The following is a 24,381-nucleotide window of genomic DNA, read 5'->3' on the forward strand; positions in this document are numbered from 1 at the left end:
ACGTATACAATCATACAGGTGCAATCGTGCATGTGTGCTCTTACTACATCTTCGAATGTACAAAACAGAAAGAGATTGTTTGTGGGTGTCCCTTGTTTGTTGGTATTTGTTCCTCAATAGAATGTGAATGTGAAGGAAAGTTCTATGCAAAATTTCCCATCAAGAGCTCTTTAAAACACATTTCTGCATCTTGTTTTGCACCCAAACATTTTTTTAATTGAAAGCACTAATAGATCATGTGATTTTTTTACAGCAAGCCATTGTTTAGTATGCATTTAGCAAGCCTAAATTGTGATTTAAAATAGGAACACCATATTTAGGTGCTTCCAAATAGAGGTGACAGTACCTATCTTACAGCTGAATCTTATTCTATTTTTTCAGGTGTGCCAGCCACCTATAACCATCTCTTCTATTTTGTTGTGAATTTCACTGAAAGCCATTAAAAATGATCAGAACTTGTTTGTTCAAAAATAGTGGCAGGTTTCATTCTTCCTTCACTAGAGTGAAAAGTGAGCACGACGATAACATTTTTATAAGTTAAAAGATGCATGTGATAAGTTGAAGTTGTCATAGGGTACGTAAACGTTGACCTTTACTCAATAAGCAGAACAAACTTCAAGGCAGGAATGACATTTATCCTTTAGCTGGCAATTTGGGTTGTTAACAAAGTTTTATGAGAACTGGCTTTAGCAGGTGCTTAAATGTTTCTTTTGTTACTTTAGATAATTTCTTATATCCGGGTTACTGTCTTGTTACAAAGGATTTTTTGGGAACTATGAACAAATGCTTCACTAAAAAAGAATAAACATAAATGAAGTTGTCCATGTGTAAACTTGAGCCTAAAGAAACCAAACTTAGGGAACTAATGTCGTGAAGTAATTCAACACCTCTCCATTTTGGTATTAACTAGGAATACCGTATTAAGCAGCATACCTCAAATACTTGTTTCTGAATTTACGAAAACCGGGCTGCAAGTATTGTGGAGATAATGAATAAATGAGACAGTAGTCGTTACGCATCTATTCGCCTTTTCAGTCATTTTCAACATACCGTAGTATAATAGCAGCAGCACGTGTTACTACCCAAGAAACTTCTGGTCACTTCATTTATTACTCTCTAACACCAAAATAGAAATGTTGTGTTTTAAGTTGTGCTAGAGTAAGTAAAGACTCTTTTGCCGCTTTCAGGTAAAAGGGAGGCACTCAAAGTTAAGTACTAACTCTTATAATGTTGTATCTAGCTTAAAAGAAAGTGTATCTGAAATATTTGACCAAACACAGGGAGAAAACTCTTGAAAATTAACTGGCTACTTGTTAAGGCTTCTGTTCCTCATCAATACTGCTAGGCAATGCCGGCACACAGAACCGGAAGCCATCCAGCACCTGTGTTTGTGAACAGTGATAGGGTCCATATAATTTGTACAGGCAGCTGATAGAAACATCTAGAAGAAGTGCAACACACTTGAGTGTATGTGAAGGTTTCTAACCCCCTGTATTCTAGAACGTCCCATTCACTCAATGCTCCACCTTCTTGACTTGAGAAAGTGATGAGATCGCTCTCTCTAGGCAGAACAAATCACTGCATATCAGCAGTAACCAGGCGCGATTATGTAGAAGCGTGCTGTCATTTTCAGTCAAGCAGCAGCACTGTGCTAAGCTCGGCCAAGTAAAGGACGAAAATCGAGTCGAGACTTGTTTAGGAATACGAAAGTAAGCAAGACAGATTTAGGTGCTTGTCTTTAGAGTGTGTGCTATGGTACAAAAACCTTTGTGCGCAGTACACATACCCACGCAGAAAAGTGTGTGTACATAACTATACTGTACCATAATCACCTGTCATAATACTATCTCTTTTTCTCTCCCTTTTCTCCACCCCGTTTAGGAGTATCAGGCTATAGATGTGCTTTTCAGGCCGACCTCGCTTTCTATCATTTTGTTAAACATTATCTTCTTCTCTTGAAACACTTAGTTTGAAACTGCGATCTCATGGTTCTGTATTTGTTTTATTTTCTCTTTTTCTCAAGGATGGTTAACAGTAGCCAAACCGCTGCCAAGATACCAGGGCCAGAAGTTTGTCCTGAAAGTCAAAGCTACAGATCAAGGAGTACCACCCAAGACAGCTGACACAGTGGTGTCCGTTGTTATCACATCGGAGAACCAGTTCAACCCAGTGTTCAGTGCACTGAGCTACCAGATTATCATCCCTGAAAATGAACCTGTCGGATCTGATCTTCTTACTGTCTCTGCCACAGATGCTGACACAGGTAAACTTTCATGTCTTTTGCACTGTAGCGTCTGCACGATCTAGTGAATGAACTCTGATGATAGAGGCAGGTTATTTTTCGGAAATTTCAAGTTTTGTGGGGTGCATTTTAATGGTACATATATTCCTTATTCACGGTACTGTCGGGAAATCAGTTAGACAGCAAGACAGCAAGTTTTGTCGATTGGTTAGGATTCATCTTGAACCCTGTTACAGTGCAACACTAGACAATGACAAAAAAAAAAAAAGAAAATGAACAACATGATGCTGTGTTGTTTGTTTCCTTCTTTGTGTCTCTAGTGTTGCGCTGTAACCAATTTCAAGATGAATCAGTTAGAGCTGCACACACTGAGCAAGGACACAGAGAGAAGTAATGCTTGCAAAACAATTAAAGAGACCCTGAAACATTTTTTGAGCTGAACTTTATGTGAGGCACCTTTGAGCTGGGAGATAGAAGTGAGACTAGCTTCGGAGTAATGTTTTAATTGCTGCAGTATTGAGGCAGGTCTAATAGTTCTATGATATATGTGCCTGACTGTACAGAACATCATTCGTCTTGCAGGTCTGAATGGACTGGTACGCTATTCGATTCAGTCGGGAAATGTCAATGACAGCTTTATAATGGACCCACATACTGGAGCAATGGCCATTCATCGTGTCTTAGACTATGAAAGTGCACCGGAGTTCCGACTCAATGTCAGTGCCTGTGACAGTGCATTTAATATCAAGTGTGCTTGGGCAACGTTGACGGTGATTGTGACAGACGTCAATGACTGTGCTCCGGAATTCAATGCTACTGCTTTTGACGCATATGTGCCAGAAAATGAGGCGATGGGGACTGTTGTGACACAGCTCACAGCTACAGATGCAGATTCAGGTCGAAACAAACTTATTCAGTATGCTATTGTGGGTTCTTCGGATTTTGCCATAGACAGTCAGACTGGGTTAGTGACAACAAAGACGACATTTGACTATGAACAAGCCAGTGAATACATTCTTGAAGTAGTGGCAAGCAACCCTGGGTCACTGCAGTACAGCTCTTGTCAGCTGCGTGTACACATCACAGGGAAGAATGAGTTCTACCCTCGGTTCGTGCAGCCTGTGTTTCAGTTTGCTGTGAGTGAATCGACAGCAGTAGGAACAGCAGTAGGCCGTGTGCTAGCAACAGATGAAGACTCTGGACCTGACGGTCATGTCTACTTTCTTTTTGTGGGCAGCAGCAATGACAAAGGATTTCGCATTCAACCCAATACCGGCATAATTACAGTAGCACGTGTTCTTGATCGTGAAGCTCAAGCCCGAGTTGTTTTGTCGGTGATGGCTAAGAACGCTGGAAGCATCCGTGGCAATGATACTGATGAAGCTCAAGTTGTTGTGAGCATTCAGGATGGCAATGACCCACCCATGTTTCTACAACCATTGTATGAAGCTCGCCTCAGTGAAGCAGCACCCGTGGGTTCATCAGTGCTGACAGTGTCTGCAGTGGACAGGGACGTGCGCCCTAACAACCACCAGTTTTTCTACTCAATAGTTGATGGTGACCCCAACAAAGCATTCACTGTGGACGCACAGACTGGCCTTCTACAGACTTCAATGCCCTTGGATCGTGAGACAGTTCCAGTTTACTCCTTGACTGTGGCTGCAATTGATCATGGAAGTCCACCGCAAACCGGAACAACAGTGGTCCGTGTGACGTTAGATGATGTCAATGATAATGGCCCTGAGCTTGAACCAGCAGATCTTTTGGGCTATGTGCTTGAAGATGAGCCACCTTACACTAGTGTCATCACTCTGTCTGCCAGGGACCCAGACCTGGCACACAATGGAGCACCCTTTACGTACAGCTTGGTTGGTGGAGCCAGGAAGAGCTTGTTCGAACTTGACCGCGACACTGGGCTATTGAGGACCACGCAGCGACTTGACCGAGAAGCAACACCATCGATACAACTTTTGGTTGAAGTGCAAGACAGTGGCACCCCATCAATGAGGGCACGGCACACCCTTACTATAACGCTGGTTGACAAAAATGACAGCCCTTCAGCACCACGCTTGGTCACCGTTGTCGTCTGGGTCTACCAAAACCTTTATCCCGGAGGCAAAATTGCAGATGTTAGGCCTCTTGATCCTGACACCACAGGTGAATATCAATGCCGCCTGCAAGGTCGTGATACAATATTCAGCATTGTAAGCCACTGTGACCTCCACGCAACTCGTCTGCTCAGCCCTAGCAACTACAGCCTCACTGTCCGTGGAAACGATGGCTATCATCAAGATGTGACATCAACCGTGAATGTGCAGTTCAAGGGTTTCGACAATGCTACAGTGGAAAACAGCATCTCTCTGAATATTGTAAACCAGTCGGCCCATGACTTTCTGAGTTCCGCCTATGACCGGTTCCTTGGGCTGCTGGGACACGTACTCGAGGTGAGAACGCAACTATTGTATCTTGCAGAAATGAACATGCCTCACTCAATTTTACAATATCTAGAATTCAGAAACTGAAGCGTCAAAAAGTGACAGAGGACGTGATCTTGCTAATGTATATCTGTCAGATGAATTTAATAACGCAGATTAGAGAGACGGTGTCATAGTAGCTTTTCTCCACTATGTCACTTGGAACAGCATGTATGTTTACTTTTACTAAAATAAGTTCAACAAATGTTTGTGTGTCAAAAAGAATGGACCTTGGCACATTTAAAAATAAGTGGAGTAATTATACATTAAACCCTTAGGAAGAACAGAAATGAAACCCTAATAAAGATTTCTCGTAAAGCATATGAACAGAGCCAGAGGTGTGGGTTGTAGGCCAGAATATAATGTGCTCCTTTTCACCATGTCATGATCTAAGAATTTAGATGCAGTAACAACATATGCTGTTTTAATTTTAATGGACAAGCATTTGCCTCTGTAAAATCTGTGCAAACTTCACTTTATGCAGGGTCTGGGCGTGCCAGTCATTTACAGCATGACAGATGTGCAAGGGCAACTCCAACTGGCCCTTGCTGTAAAAAGGTCATCAGGAGCACTCGTAACCCCCGAAAAAGTTGTCCGGCGTTTAGAAGCCAAGAAGGACTCTCTGCAAGGGATGCTAGCCAAGACCATCTTAGTTGGCTATGAGCCGTGCGTGAGCTCGCCTTGCCAGCACGGTGGAACGTGCCACAGCTACCTAGACCTGCAGCCATCTCTCCTCATCCTGGACTCACCTCAGCTTGTGTTTGTGTCCCCTCGTGCAAGTCGCTCATTCGCCTGCTCCTGCCCCAGTGGCTTCTCTGGAGACCAGTGCCAGGACCAATTAGATCCGTGCTCGCCGAACCCTTGTGCGGATGGTGCACCCTGCTATCCGGATGTTGAATCAGGCTTCCGGTGCACGTGTCCACCCAACCGACAGGGACCACGCTGTGAAAGCCAGCGTCAGGAGAGCTGTGCCAGCTCACCTTGCAAGAATGGTGGCAGCTGCAGGGAGGCGCCTGGCGGCTCCTTCTTCTGCCTCTGTAGGCTTGGCTTCAAGGGAAGCCTGTGCGAGCAGGCAGCTGATGGGTGCAGGCCAAGTCGCTGCCGCAACGGAGGCACCTGCATCAGTGATGGACCTGCAGGTTTGTGGCTTGCTATGCACTCCTTCTGCATTGTATTATGTGTTGTTCACACTTTCTTGCCCATTTAGAGATCATTTTTCTCTGACAGTAACAATATTTGTAAGCATTCCTAAGAACAAACATATAAGCAGTGTAGCAGAACAAAACAAAAACCAAGAACAAAAAAATACATTTTTTTTTACTGGAACGAAAACCTAACTGGAAAGTCATTATTTTGTCCCAATGTGAAACTGAAATTTTTTTATCGCTTTTCGGTTCACTCGAAAATTTGGCAATCCAGAACAACCGAGGTCATGCAATGTGAGCAGTAATACATATCTCAGGCAGAAATTCTGAAATAAAGGTGCATTTAAATTGTGCAAAAAATGAAAGCAGTGGCACGGAGATCTCTGTAATAGCTCAAGTGATCTTTCGTGTGCTTGTGACACGTGCCAGTGTGGAGAAAGCATTCTCGGGACAAATGTTGGCTTTGTATGAACACTGGTCTCGCATGTGAGAGGTATGCTCGATGACAGGCTGCTTCTGAGATCATTCACTCTCTTGACACAAAGCGTTGAGCCCGCTTGAAAAAGTTGTGGTTCACTTTTGAGAAAGTCTTCGGTAACTTAGAAGCGCACTGGTTCGCACTGATTTGTAGGAATGCGTGGTAAGGTTAGTTGTGCTCTTCTTAAGAACATGGGAAAAATGTGTCCTACTGCTGCCTCACTTTGTCAAGATTAATGTGAGTAACAATATGACAAAACCAATATTTTTATCCTAACTGAAACATCAAATTCTCGCATACAAATAAATATTGTTACAGGCTGCTATGGAGCATTTTTTTTTCTTTCCGGAAGAAAAACAATGGAACTTTTTGCAGTGGAACGAAACTAAAATGGAAACGAAAAGCATTTCGTTTCTACACCTTGCAAATAAAGATGTTCGAAATATGTTTCAGATATCACAGGCCTAAAATAAGGGAAGTGCACCATGTATCAAATTGTAAACTTTAAAAACATACAGGAATATTAGACAACCCTTGCAAAAACTTTCAGCCATTCAGACGTTGTGGATTTTGCTTTTTCTGAAATAAGTGCTCTCTACTACGAAGGGTGTCTGCATGAGTGAAGATTTGTACCCAGTGGCAGGGAGAGGCAGATCACTAATTTTAGTTTGGAAAAAAAAAAAATGATAGTATGGTTGTGAATTTATCCCAATCTTGATTGGTTGACACATGTTATAACTTCCACTTGTTTGTAATGCTATGATTGATGCTATGAAACCCTATTTCGGTAAAAAAAAAAATGTTAAAGCACAGATTATGCAGAAAAGGTAACTAAGCAATGAAAAACTCACTTGCATTGTTTATGAGGCTGTTTTTCAGCAGAATGGTTTGCACTTCTCAGCAATTTTTCTTTCCGCTAGGACAGCGACAATAGTGGTTTGATTTCTCATGCAGGTTACCACTGCCAGTGTGAACCCAACTACTTTGGGAAGCACTGTGAGAAGTCAACCTACGGCTTCCAGCCCTATTCATTCATGGCCTTCCCCTCACTCAAGCCAAGCACAAATGACATTTCAATAGTATTTTCCACAAACCAAAGGGATGCATTACTTGCTTACAACTTTGGTGTTCAGAATGGTGGCCGGTCTGATTTTGTGGCACTCGAGATCGTCGATGGCAAGGCACAGTTTTCCTTTGGTGGATCACGCACAGCTATTTCCAAAGTGTCTGTCGACAAAGAAGTTGCTGATGGTGGATGGCACAGAGTCACAGTCATACGCAATGGCAGGGTAAGTTGACCTAATGCTAGTGCAAAACTTTGCTTAGCCTGCATGAGAAGGAAGATGCAATTTAAATCCTTCTTTTCGTTTGGGTCTGTGTTGGAATAGCGGACGGGTCTTTATTTACTGCAGGCTAATTTGATATCTATATTGGGCCCTTTTAAACGTTCCATGCCAAAAAGAACAAAAACCTTTTTTTTGGTAGTTTTATAGCGCATAGAAAAACACAGGCAGAGAAAGACGTGACACTTACATGCACAGGCATTAGCACCTGGGTGTGTGTAACGTCTCTCTCTGACCGAGTTTTTTCGTGCACTGTAAAGCTATACATATATGACATACGAACGCGCTCAAAATGCTACGTTACTTAAAATTTTTTTCAGAACCTTGTTTCTTTCTAATATCTGAACAAACCCCCAGACAATTTTGCGTGTGATGGCAGGTTTAAATAAACAAATTCTAACATATGCACTGACAGTGGTTTGCGTGTGAACACGCACACACACATGTACAGATGCATGCACGAACATGCATAAAGAGTAGTTAAACCTCTCTCCCTTCAGACCCCCAACCCTCCTGAAAAAATTTGTCTACACATACTTCTGCTAACTGGGCTTATACTTGCTTCTTAATAAATGTTGTAGAGATTAGGAAACCTATGTTGGTTCATGCTTCAATTGCTTTTTAGGTGGCATCACTTTCAGTCGTAAGCTGCCAAGACCATGGAGAATTTTGTGAAGAATGTTCTCATGCCAACTCAAGCTGCTCACTTTCAGTCACTGGGCAAGCAGGGTGAGTAAAGAACCAGTACAGAGCCTATAATTAATGCTGCGATTATACTTGATTTCCTCTACAGCAAAATATATAGAGTGCAAACAGCAGAGAAACAATTTTTCAGAAAATGAGACGGTACTCTCTTCTGCATAACTATTTATTACTTTATTATTTATTATTTATCAGATACTGCCGGCTGCCTTTTGGGAGCCATGGCAGGAGTGGGTACATCACATTGCATCGTTTCAGTCGACAACCGAAATAAAAAAAAGAAAGAAAAACAGAACAAATGCACATAAGTCTAATGATAACAACACATGCGGCCGAATGTGAACTCAAGACGCGAACATAAAAAACAAGCCCAACAGCATTTGCAATAATACACTGAGGTATGACACAGGAGCAATAACACATACAGGATCGAGTGATTGAACACCCGAAAGACGCATACAACATTTCAGAACATGAATGAAACGGCCAACGAACCAAATAAGCATGTGAACCGAAGGACAGCTTACATCAACAGAAAAATACCGCGAAATAAATGGTTACCCGCATACATTTCAAGCTGTAAAAGAGAAAGAATGACAAGAATTGCGCATAACATCACAGATAATCTTGCACGGCATTTGTGAACGCATGAACTGATGATAGGCCGACTATGTCACATGGAAGCTCATTCCATTCTGCTATCGAGGAAAAAACGAAAATTGATACACCTTCGTCTTAACTCGTGGCTTTATAATCGTCTTACTGTGCTTCTATCTTGTTGGCCTTGCGCTGTTATACTGCATGTAATCAGTAAAGCCCATTCTAATGTTACCGTTTACAATATTGTAAAGCATTTGCAGTCGATGCAGTTTCCTGCGTGATTATAGCGTTGGAAGTTCGCTTAAATGTCTGAGGTTAGTAATGGACACGTGCCTGTCGTAAGAGTTGAAGATGAATCTTAGCGCTTTTTTTTTAACGCGTTCAATGCAATCGATGTCACATTTGGTGTGCGGGTCCCAAACTACGTCCGCATATTCTAACAGCGGTCTAACTAATGTCGTGTAGGCCACAATGATTGATGATAATGACACTGTCACGACAAGCAATCAGTGTTGAGACTGCATCTGTCATAAGTGGTTATGTTCAGACTACATAGCATCGTTATGTTAAGCTGAAGGTGCTTCATATCTCTATCACAGAGAGCAGCACACATCTAGTTCATCAACAAATTAACATAGTGTTTTGATGTCTACTGGGGAATGCCACGATGTGATGAATTCTTAAGAACACCAGTGAAGCACTTCAAAAAGCAGCTTTTCATGTTCCTCTAAGAGCTGTGAGTGTGTGAGGATTTTGGCTAGTTGATTATTTGTGCTTCATACACGTGTTATCATGCATTTTAGCATTATCTCTAATGCTTGCACATGTTGTAAAATGCGCACAGCTATATGCATCACGCATGTATTCAATCTGATTAGAATCGCCGGTACCATTTTAGAAATTTTTGATGTAAATAGAATGGTGCATTTCGCACAGAGCAACAACTTCCTAAAATTTGTTGCCAGTGATGAATGAAACATGACAACAATGTGTCAGCAATGAAGTTAATCTGTTTACTCATGCAGTTCACATGTCCGGTACCCTTTCATTATGTCTGTCTTTCACTGTTCAAGGAAACTGACATTCACTGCAGCAATGCCCTGCCATAAGTACTAGTTATTAATGGCTGCTTTCTCGTATACAGTGTCAAAGCAAGTCACAAGTGTGAACAAGTGCTGCGCAGAACTCGCCATTGCACACAGCAGACGAGGTTACAGTAGGACTAAGCTAGCAACTCCACATATGATTTAAATGCATAAATATTAACAGCAAGTACTCGGTGTAATGTAAAAAGTGAGCGTACTTTAACTTGTGGATGTCAACAGTACAGACGACTACAGCCATGTTTACTTCAGAAACTTCTATGGCTGTGTGCCCCGCTAGTCCTTGGTTGCCAAATAGCTTGTGTCCTCTGCATAAGACTATCCACCGCCTCATCTTTGCTCTGCAAGGACGAAGCTGATACCAGCAATGCTCAAAGTTCATGTCATCACTGCAGTGCAAATATTTTTTGTAATTGTGAATATGAGCATGTTTAATCTATAGTGTAATAAAACATAAATGGCTTTGCAATTTTGTTGTATTATTACCATTTTTGCTGTTTGAACTGCATTTAGTTTGTATTGAACAAGTCCATTGCTTAAAATGAAATCCTCTATACCATCTTTGCAAGTTGTTGTAATGTGTGTGATATGCTTTGCCAGTCTGCCTTGTAATTTGTGAATGTACACGTCTACCAATGATGTGCAGAACCTTGAGCCTGAGCAGTCAGCCACTGTTTGTGGGTGGGCTGCCATCTGTGGAGCCCTTGCTGGAGCGGCCCAGCCAGGTGTCAGCCGATGACTTTGTCGGCTGCATGCACAGTGTATCAGTTGATGGCCACCCGCTAGCCCTGGATGCTCCTCTCAGGTCGCAGTACACCACAGTCGCATGCGGTCGCAGGGGTGACCCTTGTGCTGGTGGTTGCAAGGGTGGGGCACCTTGCCATGACCTTTGGTTTACAAGCCGTTGTACCTGCTCTGGAGGAGGTCTGCTGGCACATGACTGCAATGAGGGTCAGTCCTTATGGATGAGAACTTTAGCCGATCCTCCCTTTCTCGCATGTTTCCTGCCCCCATCACTGTTGTTAGTAACCAGCTTCATGCCAGGCAAGAGGACAGGACAAACAATGTAGTTGGCTATCTACAATGGAAAAAAAGTGTCAAAATGCAAATCAGCTGGTGTAAGATGGCAACGATGAGGCTACAAGATAGAGCTGAAAGAAAGGAAACTTGGAGGAATATGCTATGTCTTATACATTAAATCTGTAACATTTTATGTTACTTCACTGTTTATTTCACAGTGTTCTCAATGTATACTACAAAAGATGTGAGAGACAGCTTTTTAGCTGTATTATGAGAATAAGATGGTATAGTTTGTTTTTATGGTTAACATCAAAGCCCACTTATACTTGTAGCAATGCTTAGTCATCACAAAAATCTTTGTGAAAGCACGGTAGTATGATCAGTGAAATGTGTCATAAGCCTCTTTTTCATACATAATGACCCTGTCAAAACATTTTTACAAAGAAGAATAAGGCATCTGCTTTAGGCAAAATAAGGCAAAAACATCAATCTAGGTGCATAACAGAATCCTTTAGCTTTCCAGACAAAAGCTATCCCAAATGTTCTGAACTGCTTGCAGCCCTAAAGCATGAGAAAACGAGGTGTAAATGGGTACATGAAGCTTGCTGCTTTGACTAGATGTGAGCTCTTGCTACCTGTCAAAAGCCAGCAGCATCTAAAGCAAACCGGCTACTACTAATTCGAAACAGTCTAGTTACTTATACCACAGAAAATGTTTTATACAGGTAGCACAAGCAGTTATATGCATTCAAGTGCACAACATGTAATGAAACATTCTCTTGCAGCTCTGGAGCCCTATTCACTCGGCAGCGATTCGTACTTGGAACTCGTTCCTCAGGAGAAACACAGGCGAGCAGCCTTGCTGTTGCAGCAGAGTCGGCGCAGTGTCAGGAGCACTGCAACCTTTAAGACATTGGCCTTCAGGCTTCGCACCAGGACTGATGCGGGTCTACTTCTCCAAGTGGCCACTGAGAGGGACTACACAAGACTACAGGTAAAACTCACTACACTGGGTGTGATGTATTTCCTCTTGTGTATTTTGTTAAACTGTGAAAATGTGTGCTTGTTTGTCTGTGGCAAGAAGTCAGAGGGCTCAAGTTGGCTGCTATGATGTTGAGGCTTTAGGGATTAACAAATTGACACTCAGCCAAACACTGAGCACAATTACTGTGCAATGGCCTCACTAAATCTGTGGGCAAAGGCAACAGGAGTAAGTGCTGTATCTGTTAGAATTATGTGTACGGAGGAGTACCATTGCGCCTGATGACTCGCAATACAACCTTTTTCAGACTCCTTACTTTATATATGCGGGAAATAAGTTTGATGGTCCCGATAGAAAATTCAGTCGAAAAAAAGATGACAAATGTACGAAACTGCGTGTGTGTGTGTGTGTGTGTGTGTGTGTGTGTGTGTGTGTGTGTGTGTGTGCATGTATCAAAATCAAAAAGAGCCAGAAAGAGTTACATAACTGTCAAGTCAAGTCAAGTTTATTTCCAACACCATCAAGTCGGAGGTCCTTAGGCGAAAAGATGTCGGAGACATCTTGAGAGAGCCCAAGAACCCTTCAAGAGCAGTAGGCATTTTACAAAAATATCGCGTAATTCACTGTACATGCATAGGCAAAATAAAAGCTTAGTTCTTTTTCCTTTTAGTGAACAAAATTGTGAGCTTGCCAGATGAATTTAAAAGATAACTGGCAACTGGTGACATGACGAATAATTCAACACCAATAAAACACAAACAGAACATAACCCACACAAACAGCTTAACACGTATGTTTTACCGTGAATGTGGCGTCGCTGACAATTGATTCGCCATAGTAGCTCGCAGGAACGAGCTGCAGTATCACACTTGCAGACCTCCCCAAGAGCTAATCATCCACTATATCAAAATGTTAAGCTAAATTGGAAGATTGCACTTATTGAATAATAATGAAGCTTTTCTTTCCATGTGCAGAGGCTATGTAGTGCAGAAAAAATGTAGTAGGTTGAAGAGGATTATAATAATGCCCTTATATTTCTGCGTGAGGTTCTGGTGATGCCATATTTTTTTATAATGCATCATGAGATCTAGGTAATTGATTATGATAGAAATATTGATGTTGCAATGTAAAGGAGCAAGGACACAAACTGGAAGCATTCGAAAGCATTGCTGATTACAAAGATAGTGCATTATTGCACAACTGTGAGGACTGAATGTACATTAATATTGTATCATCATATTACATTGCAATTTTTAATGCTGTGCTACACGAATTCATGAATTTGATTACTGGCTGCAATGGCTTTGCTATGATGGGCATATGATGAGAAAAGGCTTCTTTATTGTGCTTTAGGCATACTACAATAAAACCTTGTTGGTCAAAATTACTCGTAAGTTTTTGTGTTGCTTTGGAATGTTCAATACAGTATTGCCAGTGCATTTTGTGCAATGAAGGCTCGTTTAACTTTTCTGTGAGATTATCATTTCTTCATGAAATTTCAATTTTTGTGCTTTGTGCACTGCATATTGCTCATGTGCTACGCTTCCTGAAGGAACCTGAAGAGACTAGGAAAATATGTTTTGTTGAAAAGGAGTTCCAACCACTGAAATGAGCTTGGGTGCACAACCCATGCACAAAACCAGTAACATTAGAGGCAGTTGATCCATTTAAAAGGATTCAATTTACCCAAGCATTCACTTCGTTCAACATGTTAGGCATGCTGCCAGGTAAACCTTTATAGTTTTAATTAGGTAGTCTGTCTCCCAGTTAACTAAATTATTTGATAAACCTTATTGCGACTCAAGAGACACAGTGATTCTCATCACATACACCTATTTGCAGCTTGTGGATGGACATCTGGAGTATGTCTCCCAGACCAAGCAGCAGGATCCAGTGCGATGGCGCCACCCCAGGCGCATCTCAGATGGCAACTGGCACGACATCTCTCTCAGTCGCAAGCTGGAATCTAGTGGTGCAGTCATGCTCGCTGTTGAGGACGTGGAGCACCAAATTCCAGCTGACGGTGGTCTTCACGACTTCCTGGACCCCTTCCTAAGTTCCTTCACCATAGGTGGACACTGGGACTTGAACTCAGTCACTCATGAGAATTCGCCAGGTGATACCCCTTTGCTGAATCTAGAATGAAACCTATATCTTTGTGCATGTGAGTGTAAACAGAGTGCATATCTGCACCGCCCTATGTGATTTTGTGCAGGGCTAAGCTGATCTAAATGATCTTCTGTAAGGAGTTTATGGTACAAAACTTCAAGATGCTATGCTAATGCAAAACTGCTTTTTCAGCTTCACCTCCCCGCATGCCTCCATTGAAATATTCCATCAGTGCTTAAAAGCCGCTTAATGTACAAGATGGTTGGCTAAGTGTATTTCATGAATTTCATCTCAAAAGTGGTGATATTTGTTATGCAGATGCAGATAATCTTATATATTTCTAATATAGTAGCCATTTACTATAAGAATTGAGGCTTGTTGTTCCATGCTTTGCATAAACATGAGAAAAAGAGAACAGAACAGGCGCTCGTCTTATAACCTTCTAAGAACTTAGTCCTCATCTCTTTAGCACGCTAAACTGCTTAAAAAAGAACTATCACCAACTAGTCAAGGTTTCGCTTCTTGAACGGAACATATATGTCTTCAGCAAAAGCCACTAATGAAGCCCTCATTAATAGTAAAATAGTGTATGCGCATGAAGACAGCCCAGAACATGGGTGGCTAGAACATGAGTAAGAGTGGAGTGCATTCCAAGCAGGTGCTTCACATCCCCCTTGCTTGCACATATAAATGTTTTGTACACCAGGTCTGTTTAGAATATTAAAACAATGTGGGACATACAGCCTGCACCTCTCCCCACAAAACGATATAAGAAAAAACAACAAAGGCATGCTGACCCATAGGAGCTGGTGCCAACGATCTCACTACAGTAGACTCGCGATAATTCAAACTCTGATAATTCATACTTTCAGTGAATTCAAATGAAATTCAATTTTTTGCTTATTCCTCGATTTTTTCAATGTATTTAAAAGCCTCTTAATTGAAACTCATCCTTTGGTTAATTCATACTCTTTGCAGTTCCATACCGGAAAATATCTGCTGCTTTGCCACTATTATTTAAAAATTTGTGTGCGTGTGTAAACCTAACAGTCTAAAATTGACAAATAAGCACCTTAGGCCTTCGAGGAAAAAGGCTTTGCTAGTAAACAAACGTTCTAAATGAAGCACACGCACGATAGACCGTGATGCTTCTCAACTGGTATATAGAGGTTTGTGCTGAAGGCACATATAGCAAAGAAGCAGTTGGCAATTCACGATTTCTTTGAAAAGTCTGATCAGCAGTAAATGGCCAATAAACTTGCGGACCTTAAACCTCTGCTTCTTGTTCATTCGGTGCAGTCAAGGTTTAAAAACACTTAAAAAATTTTCAAATGTGATAAAATCAATGTATAATCATTATGTGTGGTGTCACCTAACTCAGATTTATATATCTGAAAACTTCTGATAATTCAAACAAAGTTCAGAGGTCTCTTCGACTTTGTTAACGAGAGTTGAAGTGCTAGCTGCAGTGCCCATCCAGTAATTGCTAAATAGCGTTAGTACTGGCTGTTCCAGAGCACTCCTAGACTATTAAAATGCCTCTTTTGTTACCAATGACAGAACTTTTACTGTGCTTTGTATGCTATATGTGTTGGTTTATGGGATATAATTGCTATTGCAACTAATAGTTCATAAGGAAGAACTAATCGTTGGGACAGCACTTGTCTCTTTTTCACATTACTTAATTTTCTTAATTTTTGTGCTAGTTTATCTCCTTGCTGCTTTAGTGTTGGTTTGAAACAATGAAAATTACATCACATGAAGATAAAATGAAACGATGCTCTTTTTTTCTCGCAGGTTCCTTTCAAGGCTGTATTCAACAGATAGCAGTGAATGGTGAGCTGCAGTCTCTCAATGCCAGTCACAACTACTTTCAACTGGTGGTGAGAGGTACTGTGGGGCGCAGTTGCAACCAGGAGGCCCTCGGCCTCGATGTGGCCGCTGATCCACTTGGCGTCGGCATCATTCTGGTCATTGCCTTCTTTGTGGTACTCATCCTAGTTATACTCGTCAGCCTACTCGTGTTTCGTCGGTGCAAGCTCAAGCGCCCTAAAGCAGCAACTAGCAGCACCCAAGCGAAGTCAAATGGGTGCAGTGTCATCAACCAACTCACAGATGCAACTAGGGCTCCTCCACACCAGGAGCCTAATTACACTGAACCAGCCATGCCAACCGCACCAGAAGAGCATCCACGCACCACACCATCAGCACCAGAATTGGTGTTGCCAAAGAGAACGAGGGAAAGGGAAGGCAGCGCTGACTTGCAGCAGGTTCGTGCACCACAGAGGCCAGACATTATAGAACGGGAAGCCCTGCACGCATCATCGCCACTTGCGGGACCTCGGTGCCCAGAACAGCCTGCCTACAGTTCGGCTGAGCCGGAGCACTATGATCTCGAAAATGCCAGCAGCATCGCCCCTTCAGACATTGACGTTGTGTATCATTACAGGGTGTTCAGGGATGGTAGCCAGCTACGCAAACTGCACAAGGGTGTGCACAAGCATCCCGGCACACACAGGCACAGTCCAGCAAGTCCCAAGGCACGGCACAGCCCGAGACAGCAGCTTCTACTGCGACCTGCAGCCCGAGACAGCCCGTCAGCCTTGAAGATGCACAGCACACCGCTCGCTCGACTCAGCCCATCTAGCGAGCTGTCACGCCAAACACCACGCATTTTGACTCTGCAGGATATAAGTGGGAAACCCCTTCAGACAGCCCTCCTGGCCAGTGCACATCCTGGTGGTGGTTCCAAGCCTTTCAAAGACCCATTGACCAACTCCGAGCGCAGCCTAAACAGCCCAGTGAGCCAGCTGAGTCGAAGCACCGGAAGCCTTCCCTCGGCCAAGCTAAAACAAGCTTGTGCTCCAGCTGCTGAGAGCCACTGTAGTCAACCACTTGCCGGGCTGGGCCTCACAGCCGAGGAGATTGAGTGCCTCAATGCAAGGCCCCGCAATTCAAGCCTGGTGAGCACACTGGATGCAGTCTCTTCTTCTGGAAGTGAAGGTACAAAGGACAAACTGTCTCAGTTACTGGAAGATCGGCCAACTACAACCACCCTCCTCGATGCAGCCGCAGTTCATGACTCGTCAAGTGATGAAAGTGGAAACGACTCGTTTACGTGCTCAGAGTTCGAATATGACAATGGATATGATAAAGCCCACCATCGGGATTTCCGCCCGGGTAATATGATCTTTTCCAAGCTTGCTGAAGAAGACAATGAGAATGACGAAGACCCATCAAAAACATATGATGGCTTTGACTCATTCCGGGGATCGCTAAGCACTTTAGTGGCCTCGGATGATGACCTTTCACACCTTTCTTACAAGCCCCCCAGTGGTGCAGTGCTTGGTTGGGACTGCTTGCTCAATTGGGGACCGAACTTTGAGAACTTAGTGGGTGTGTTCAAGGACATTGCTGACTTGCCGGACACAGTCAGCCCACTTACGCCAGGGCATCCAAAGCCCAATGAAGAGTATGTTTGAGCTTGTTCTCTATGAATACTCAGAGGAACCAGCTGGGTTGGAAATGCACAGATGCTAAAAGAAGAGAGTCAGGACATGCATTGTTATCAGGCAGCTCGTTTCCATAAAAAGCAAACTTAAATGTAGCTGTGTAGTTTCACGCAACAACTATTAAAGGGAAGCCTGATAAGTTCAATTTTTGCAGGAAGTGTTGACGCGGTAGCCAGGCCAATATGTGGATGATTCAAACTGCATAGCTTTCAAACAAGTTGGGCTTAAAATCTTATAATAGTACATCTCCCGATAAACTTATCAAAGCTAATATTCATTACAGATGAGCTACAATGCAATCAGACGAGTGTTTAACCTTGGTTGCACTACCTTTCGAGTATTTCTAGAAATTTTTTTAACATAAAGGAAGAAAGGAGACTATACTCTAAAAGCAATTTCATTATGGCATCCTTTATCTGAAAAGACTACCCAGACTCGGCTATAATAACACATATAGGGTACTGACATCATTATTCACGTCAGTATTTCAAACTAAATGTTTAACATTTGAAACTAATTTATCATAAATGCTGCTAAATTATATTGCAGCATCATATAAAAACATGCCACTATTACACGAATACTTTTCATGCTGGTTGGATGACTTCAGCATCGGACTGTCCTTCAATAATTTAGTTAGCATGAAAGTCTAAGAGTCTTGATTTCAACAGCATGTGTTTCAGATGTGATATACACACAAATATGATAAGTACGCAGGCCTATTAATATTCCTCTGCCTAATGTACTGTGATTTCCTTTAACACTGCAGAGAAAATAGTGGCATACACAGATTTGACGAGTTACGAGTGAAATGAAACGAGTAGCGTACCCTTCAAAGCAAGTGAACATTCTGTTGCCTTCGGAGAGTTGAGGTGTAGCTAAATGTGGCTGCCTTTGAAGACATGATTTATGGATCACGTGTTTACCTTAAGGTTTAGAAGTGCGTTGCATTAAGAAAAGAGTAACTAATGCTGTGCTTTTTCTACCCAGCTGGTCTCCAGTGCTACACTGGTGCACACTTGAAACCTAGTCACATGAGAAGCGTGTAAAAAAAAGAAAAATGTCCACACTGCCGTCAACATACGTAGGCAACCCAGCACTTGCTGCAAGTTGCTGGCCATGGTTATTCTTGGCATACGGGCCAAAGCATAACTGCCATTTCCTAATTTATTGGGCCTGTTTTTGTGGACATTGTCCAATCATCTTGTGAACTAACGACACATACCTCATATCAAGCTTTGATCCAACTTTGTCCAGCGTTGTTTTTGTCTATGTGTTCCTGTTTTCAAAGCCTCTTTTGCTGTTTTTTTTTTATTTGTGTCTGTAGTACCTTTTTCAGCGTTTGTTTGCTTCGGAGCATATTTTGTTGCAGGTTCACATATGCTCTGAAAGACAACTTACAGCATTCAAAAGAAAAATGGAAGCCAAGTGATTTGCAGCACAAAACAATTAGCTTTGCATATTCCACAACACGAAGCCATATTCTGCTGACTTCTAGTCTCAAAACAATATGCCTTTATGTTCCACAATGGCAGCCTTATGCAATGCATAAGGCTGCCATCGGAATTGGTAGACAAAGGAGAAAACAAAGTGAAAGCAGAAACATTTTGTTTTTTAGACCAAGTACTCGAGGCTGCTCTCAGACTGCCTGTAAACATTCTCATTTGACCTCTTTACCATGTGCCATGTTTTCTTTTCTTTTTATAGTGGAAATCAACAAAACTGAATAAAACAGCTTGTTGCTCATGAATTGCGCTACATGCTTTGCATAGAAAGGATAGACACAAACATGCAATTTCTCAGTCAAGATGGCAGTGAATGATTTCCTATCACTGCAACCCAGACGATGGTACATAATACACTTAGAGACCATGAAACAATTTTGATGAGATTTTATAAGTGAATTAAGCTGGTTGCATAATAAACAGACTAATCCATTTACTTTCTTAGAAACTGCATTTTGATGATGGCTAGTGTGAATCCACAAAAGATTAAAACTATTCATTTTTCAGATTAGTACTGAAGTAAATTGCCTTTTAGCCATGTGATGCCGATCATCGTTCGTTAAAGTGTTCTATGTAAGCTTGCAAAGCCTGTGCTATAATTTTTAGTCTCTAAAATTAATGTGCACTCACTAGTTTTTGAAGAGGCCCTAACTTGCCACCAGCTTCCGTGTCACCAATAAAATAGAAGTATAATGCTGAAATGCTAGTAAGAAACACGGGCTAGAGGGATTTAAAATAAGGCTTCAAAGCATGATGTACGTACCCATGGGGTGTATTGGCTGTACAGACAGTGAATGAAGTTTCATGTGTGGTGCACTTCCATAATAATTTTTATCAGTTAACTAGCTCCTCCCTTAAAAATTATTTTAGTTTCGCTCAAGGGGCTAGATATTTAGTGACGGCTATAGAATGTTATTTAAGGTTGCCAGAAAACGGAGTGTTATTTTCTTCTGTTGATAAATAATGAAAGGAAATTGGTTGCAAACGTAATCCGTGATAAATAATGAAAGGAAATTGGTTGCAAACGTAATCCGTGTTATTTAGTTTTGACAATTCAGTGGTTTTCCTCATGTTATTTTTTGTGGGCCTTATATTATTGCTTGCTTCTATTCGCTTATCTATGCTGCGCTGGACAAAATGTAGTTTTATCGATTGTGCATCTAAATCTGATCACACTAACAGAGCCCTCCTATATTATCTAACAGCAAAGCTGTTTAAGCCAGCCGTAATAACTCTGGGGCATATAAAAAAAACCAACAGGCCTGCGCAGGATGCGTGGCACTGTCACAGGGAAAGCTGAAAGAGCAGCCATTCAGAGCCTTTATTAACACTGGGTAGCTGCTGCAAGCACATTTGCAGGGTACCCACTACGCCATCAATCATGGTGTAGTAGGCAGGCATTCACTATGCCATCTTTCATCATTCATCAGAGAAGCGTGGTACCGGCCGTACACTTGCAAAGAATTTTGTACAATTTTTTTATGCTGCAGCTGACGACGAACATTTAGGCTAGAAGCTTTTGCAGTCTGGGGCACAATCCCACACAGTGGGTATGCACCACAGTTAATAGATGAAAAAGATCAAGCTTTTGTAAGTGGTTGGAGCATTCGACGACCCACTCGTTACGCAATTTGCGTTGTGTGATACCTGGTTGTTCCCTTGCTGTTCTAAAATGATTTATTACTCATATTAACCTGATTTCTCTCCCGACATGAAGCCTGCCTAAGGCCAGTTTGCGTAGGAGTCTTAAGCACAGGCGTGGCTCGGCAGCAGAATACTGCGCTGGAATGCAGGGGGACTCGGGTTCGAATCCAACTGTGTCCTTGATGTGTTTATTTATTGAATTTTTATTTTATTATTTTGTTTAACAGCGGTTACAAAAACCGGCGGAGGCGGCGGACAACTGAGGTGCCGCACGCAGCCCTTGTTGTGATCTAATTACAGCTTTTGCTATAAAGGTATCATTATCATGAACAGGTAAGTGCCATAGAAATTAATCTAATCCCTGCACACGCCGTTGGTCCCCTGAGGAGCAACAGTTACAAGCTGACAGCCCCAAGTACATACAACGAGAAAACACGAGGAAACAGGCAGAGGCAACAGCGGCTGAGAGATTTCGCAGTCGCCATTTCCTTTCTCGTTCCTTCCCATCATTAACGATGACATGCTAATAGATCTATGGGAGATGTGAACGCTTGGTTTCAGCGCGAATCTCTGTCTCGGGAGCTGCAACATCATGTCGTGTCTGTGAATGTGGTTTAATTCGAACCTTTTAATGCTGAGGAGCAACCGAGACACGAACTAGCATCAGCTAGCTAAAACCTAGCAACAACCTAGAAGCTACCAGATTAAACCTCAGAATTATCCCGTCTCGCCGTTTCAAGTTTTACGCGACCTGCAAGTTTCGCCATTTCTTTTAATACCATTTTGTCAACGCTTCAGCAAAGTATAACTAAACAATCCGACTTTATCTATTTATTTATGCACAGTCTTAGACATTGTGTGACCAATAATTTGTGGTTATGTAGACCACATCATAGCAAAAATAAATGTTAGCTTTGTGGTGGCCCACTGTGATGTGTGACGCAAGCAGTGCTAATAATCATGTAGCGTCGCATCACGACCACTCCTTGAACTAGACGAACCGATGGCTCCTGTTGAGAAGCGCGTGTTTGCACTAGCATTGAAAGAAATAAAGGAGGCGTTGGTATAAACTGGCGGGCAGCAGCAAAACGGCTGCAGTAATGCTTCCGCTTTATACTTGTTGCCCTTCGCCTCTCTTTCATGGTTGTCATATTCGACACACATATGTCCTGCTTGTCGCTTCTGGTACTGTTCTTAAAGAACTTCTCGTATTCCAAGCCCGTCACGAGTGTTTTTCTGATTTTTCCTTCCTGTAGCAGTACTTGCTATGCTCGTAGTCCCATGACCATCACGAGTCAATTGACTTGCTTAAGTTTTCGTTCAAGCCAGTGTGCAGACATTTGCGGTTCGCACGAGCTTCATTAGAATTCTTACGAAGCAAAGACAGAAGTACCGTGTGATAAACCTTTCAACATAGGTGGGCGCAAGTGTTTCCTTGCAGGAAAGGGGGCGAAGGTTCGTTGCAGTGGCCCCCTCCCTGTTGTGTCAACGGCTGACTTGTCAATGGCTGGCTGTGTCAATCAATGGCCGCCTTTCCCTGTGCGCACCAGTGGCGGACATAGAGGGAGGGAGGTAGGGGCAATCACTCACTTTAAAGACTGTGCCTTGGGAATTGACGTTATGCGAATCATGCGGAGGGAAGGAGGCTGTGTTGTAAGTTTTTTAGGCACTTGCTCGTCAAGATTCCTATGCTCACGCCTTGTCTATTGTCGGCGGCGGTACACCAGTTCTCACTGCTCCCGCTAGAGGCACCACTGTGCTTTTCTCCGCGCACGTGTGTTCCTCCTCGATTCTCCTCGAATTTCTACCCTCTCCTGGCCGACGCAGCACGCACGGCATACAGAATCTTCCACTGGCGCGCTGTAGCCGCATTAGAATCAATGCGCGCGCTTGTTTATTCGGTCCTTGACGTGTGATATTAAGCTTTGTCACTTGAAAATACCGCCTGGACGAAAGTAGACTGCAGGTAGAACACAATGGCTGATATATTTTTGATGCGCTTCGATAAACACATGCGAAAGCACCCCCCCCCCCCCCAAAAAAAAAAAAAGTACCAACTAGGCGTGTTAAGCACATGAGGTTCACACTGATTTTTTTTTTCATTTATTGTGGTCCTGATCAGCTCAAAGAACGTAGCTAAGAAAGAACGGGGCGATTTACTTGATGAACTGACCGAAATAAGTGGACCCGACGCCCTTTTATACGTACACCAACACAAAAAATTCATGCGTGTTACCAAAAAGTCAGAGTGGAATTAATGTGCGTGCCTGTATTCTGTCCCGATGAAACGACCAGATATTGTATTCCATTATGATTACCTCTGCGACTTGCCTCAGTTTCTTAAGAAGAAGAAAAAGGATGATAGCTCATACAAAAGCTCCTAATACTATGGTACATGCACACACACGCAAAACTGCTTGCGCACACTCACGTGCAAGCAAGCGCGCGAATACGTACACAAGCGCACGTGCGCAGACGCTCACGCACATACGCACGCTGGCGCGTACGTACGCTCAAAACATACGTGCGCACACTCACGTGCAAGCCAGCACGCGAATACTACACAAGCGGCGCTCACGCACATACGCATGCACGAATACAGACATACACAAACCAACACCCACGCAGGACTACACATACGTGCGCGCGCACACGGACGTGGGTATAAATATGGACACACAGACGCACGTACTAGCATAAGCACACACATAGGCCCGCACGTACACCGGTGCAAATACTACTGACATTACAATCGCAAGCAAACGCAGGCGCCCACGTATACACACACACAAACGAGCAGGCACACGCCGCACACACACACACACAAGTTCACAGCTACAAGTTAGGAGTTACACACGTTAGCTTACAAATTGCATACTTTGGAAACTAACGCTGGCGCGTAAGCACAACAAAGCTTTGTCGCGGCACAGAGAGACCAGCATAGCATATAGTAACTCACTCAGAAAAAATTAAGCTATATCCACATTTATATGTCCTCGTTCTTGGACTCAACGGGCAGTCCGGTTATGCAGTGAGCATTATGATCTCCCTACAAGTTCATCCAGACATATAAAGAAATTGCTAACAATTACCTCGCAAAGAACGATGTGCTTCGAAGGGGCAAAGTTCTTTCTCGCGGTGTTTTGAATCCACTGCTTCCTGCGCGCAGGATTTTTTTCCTCAGGGAATATAAACTAATTTTACTCTTTTCTATGACCTGCTGCTGCACGATGCACTGAGACGCGCAGCAGGCAGGCATTGCCACGAAGAATGAAGCAGAATGAAACTTTGAAGCACGTTTGAAGCGGCGAGCCTAGAGGGCTCATCACAGAACACCTACCAGTTCGGCTCATGGCGTGTGTGAATGAAAAGCGCGCGAAGTTCGTTCGCGCGCGCTTCACATGACGTCAGGGCCAACTGACATAGCGCGTCTCAGCCATTCAGCGCTACGGATGCACCGGCTCCGCGAAAGTAGGGGTGAAACACATAGAGTTAATATAGAGACTCTAGAGAACAGAACAA

At 42.8% G+C, this 24,381-nt stretch overlaps 1 protein-coding gene and 1 long non-coding RNA gene across 2 annotated transcripts in view; one reads left to right on the top strand and one right to left on the bottom strand.

Moving 5' to 3' along the window:
• The window catches only part of ft (cadherin-related tumor suppressor fat), a 131,917-nt gene extending 112,457 nt beyond the window's left edge, over positions 1-19,460 (top strand). Inside the window, exons 12-20 of the mRNA XM_037415245.2 lie at positions 2,024-2,263; positions 2,825-4,686; positions 5,201-5,855; positions 7,294-7,628; positions 8,308-8,411; positions 10,734-11,038; positions 11,893-12,101; positions 13,932-14,205; positions 15,996-19,460. Coding sequence (XP_037271142.2) covers positions 2,024-2,263; positions 2,825-4,686; positions 5,201-5,855; positions 7,294-7,628; positions 8,308-8,411; positions 10,734-11,038; positions 11,893-12,101; positions 13,932-14,205; positions 15,996-17,680 — 5,669 coding nt within the window. The 3' untranslated portion in view covers positions 17,681-19,460. The remainder of the gene's footprint in view (positions 1-2,023; positions 2,264-2,824; positions 4,687-5,200; positions 5,856-7,293; positions 7,629-8,307; positions 8,412-10,733; positions 11,039-11,892; positions 12,102-13,931; positions 14,206-15,995) is intronic.
• LOC142780327 (uncharacterized) lies at positions 5,698-24,179 on the bottom strand. The gene is made up of 4 exons (XR_012888392.1): positions 23,952-24,179; positions 10,721-11,027; positions 7,458-7,566; positions 5,698-5,832 (listed from the first exon to the last, which is right to left on the bottom strand). It is a non-coding gene; the product is annotated as an uncharacterized LOC142780327 (long non-coding RNA).
• Positions 24,180-24,381: the final 202 nt, after the last annotated feature.

The sequence above is a fragment of the Rhipicephalus microplus genome, chromosome 2, assembly GCF_043290135.1.
Source record: "Rhipicephalus microplus isolate Deutch F79 chromosome 2, USDA_Rmic, whole genome shotgun sequence".
NCBI classification, from domain to species: domain Eukaryota; kingdom Metazoa; phylum Arthropoda; class Arachnida; order Ixodida; family Ixodidae; genus Rhipicephalus; species Rhipicephalus microplus.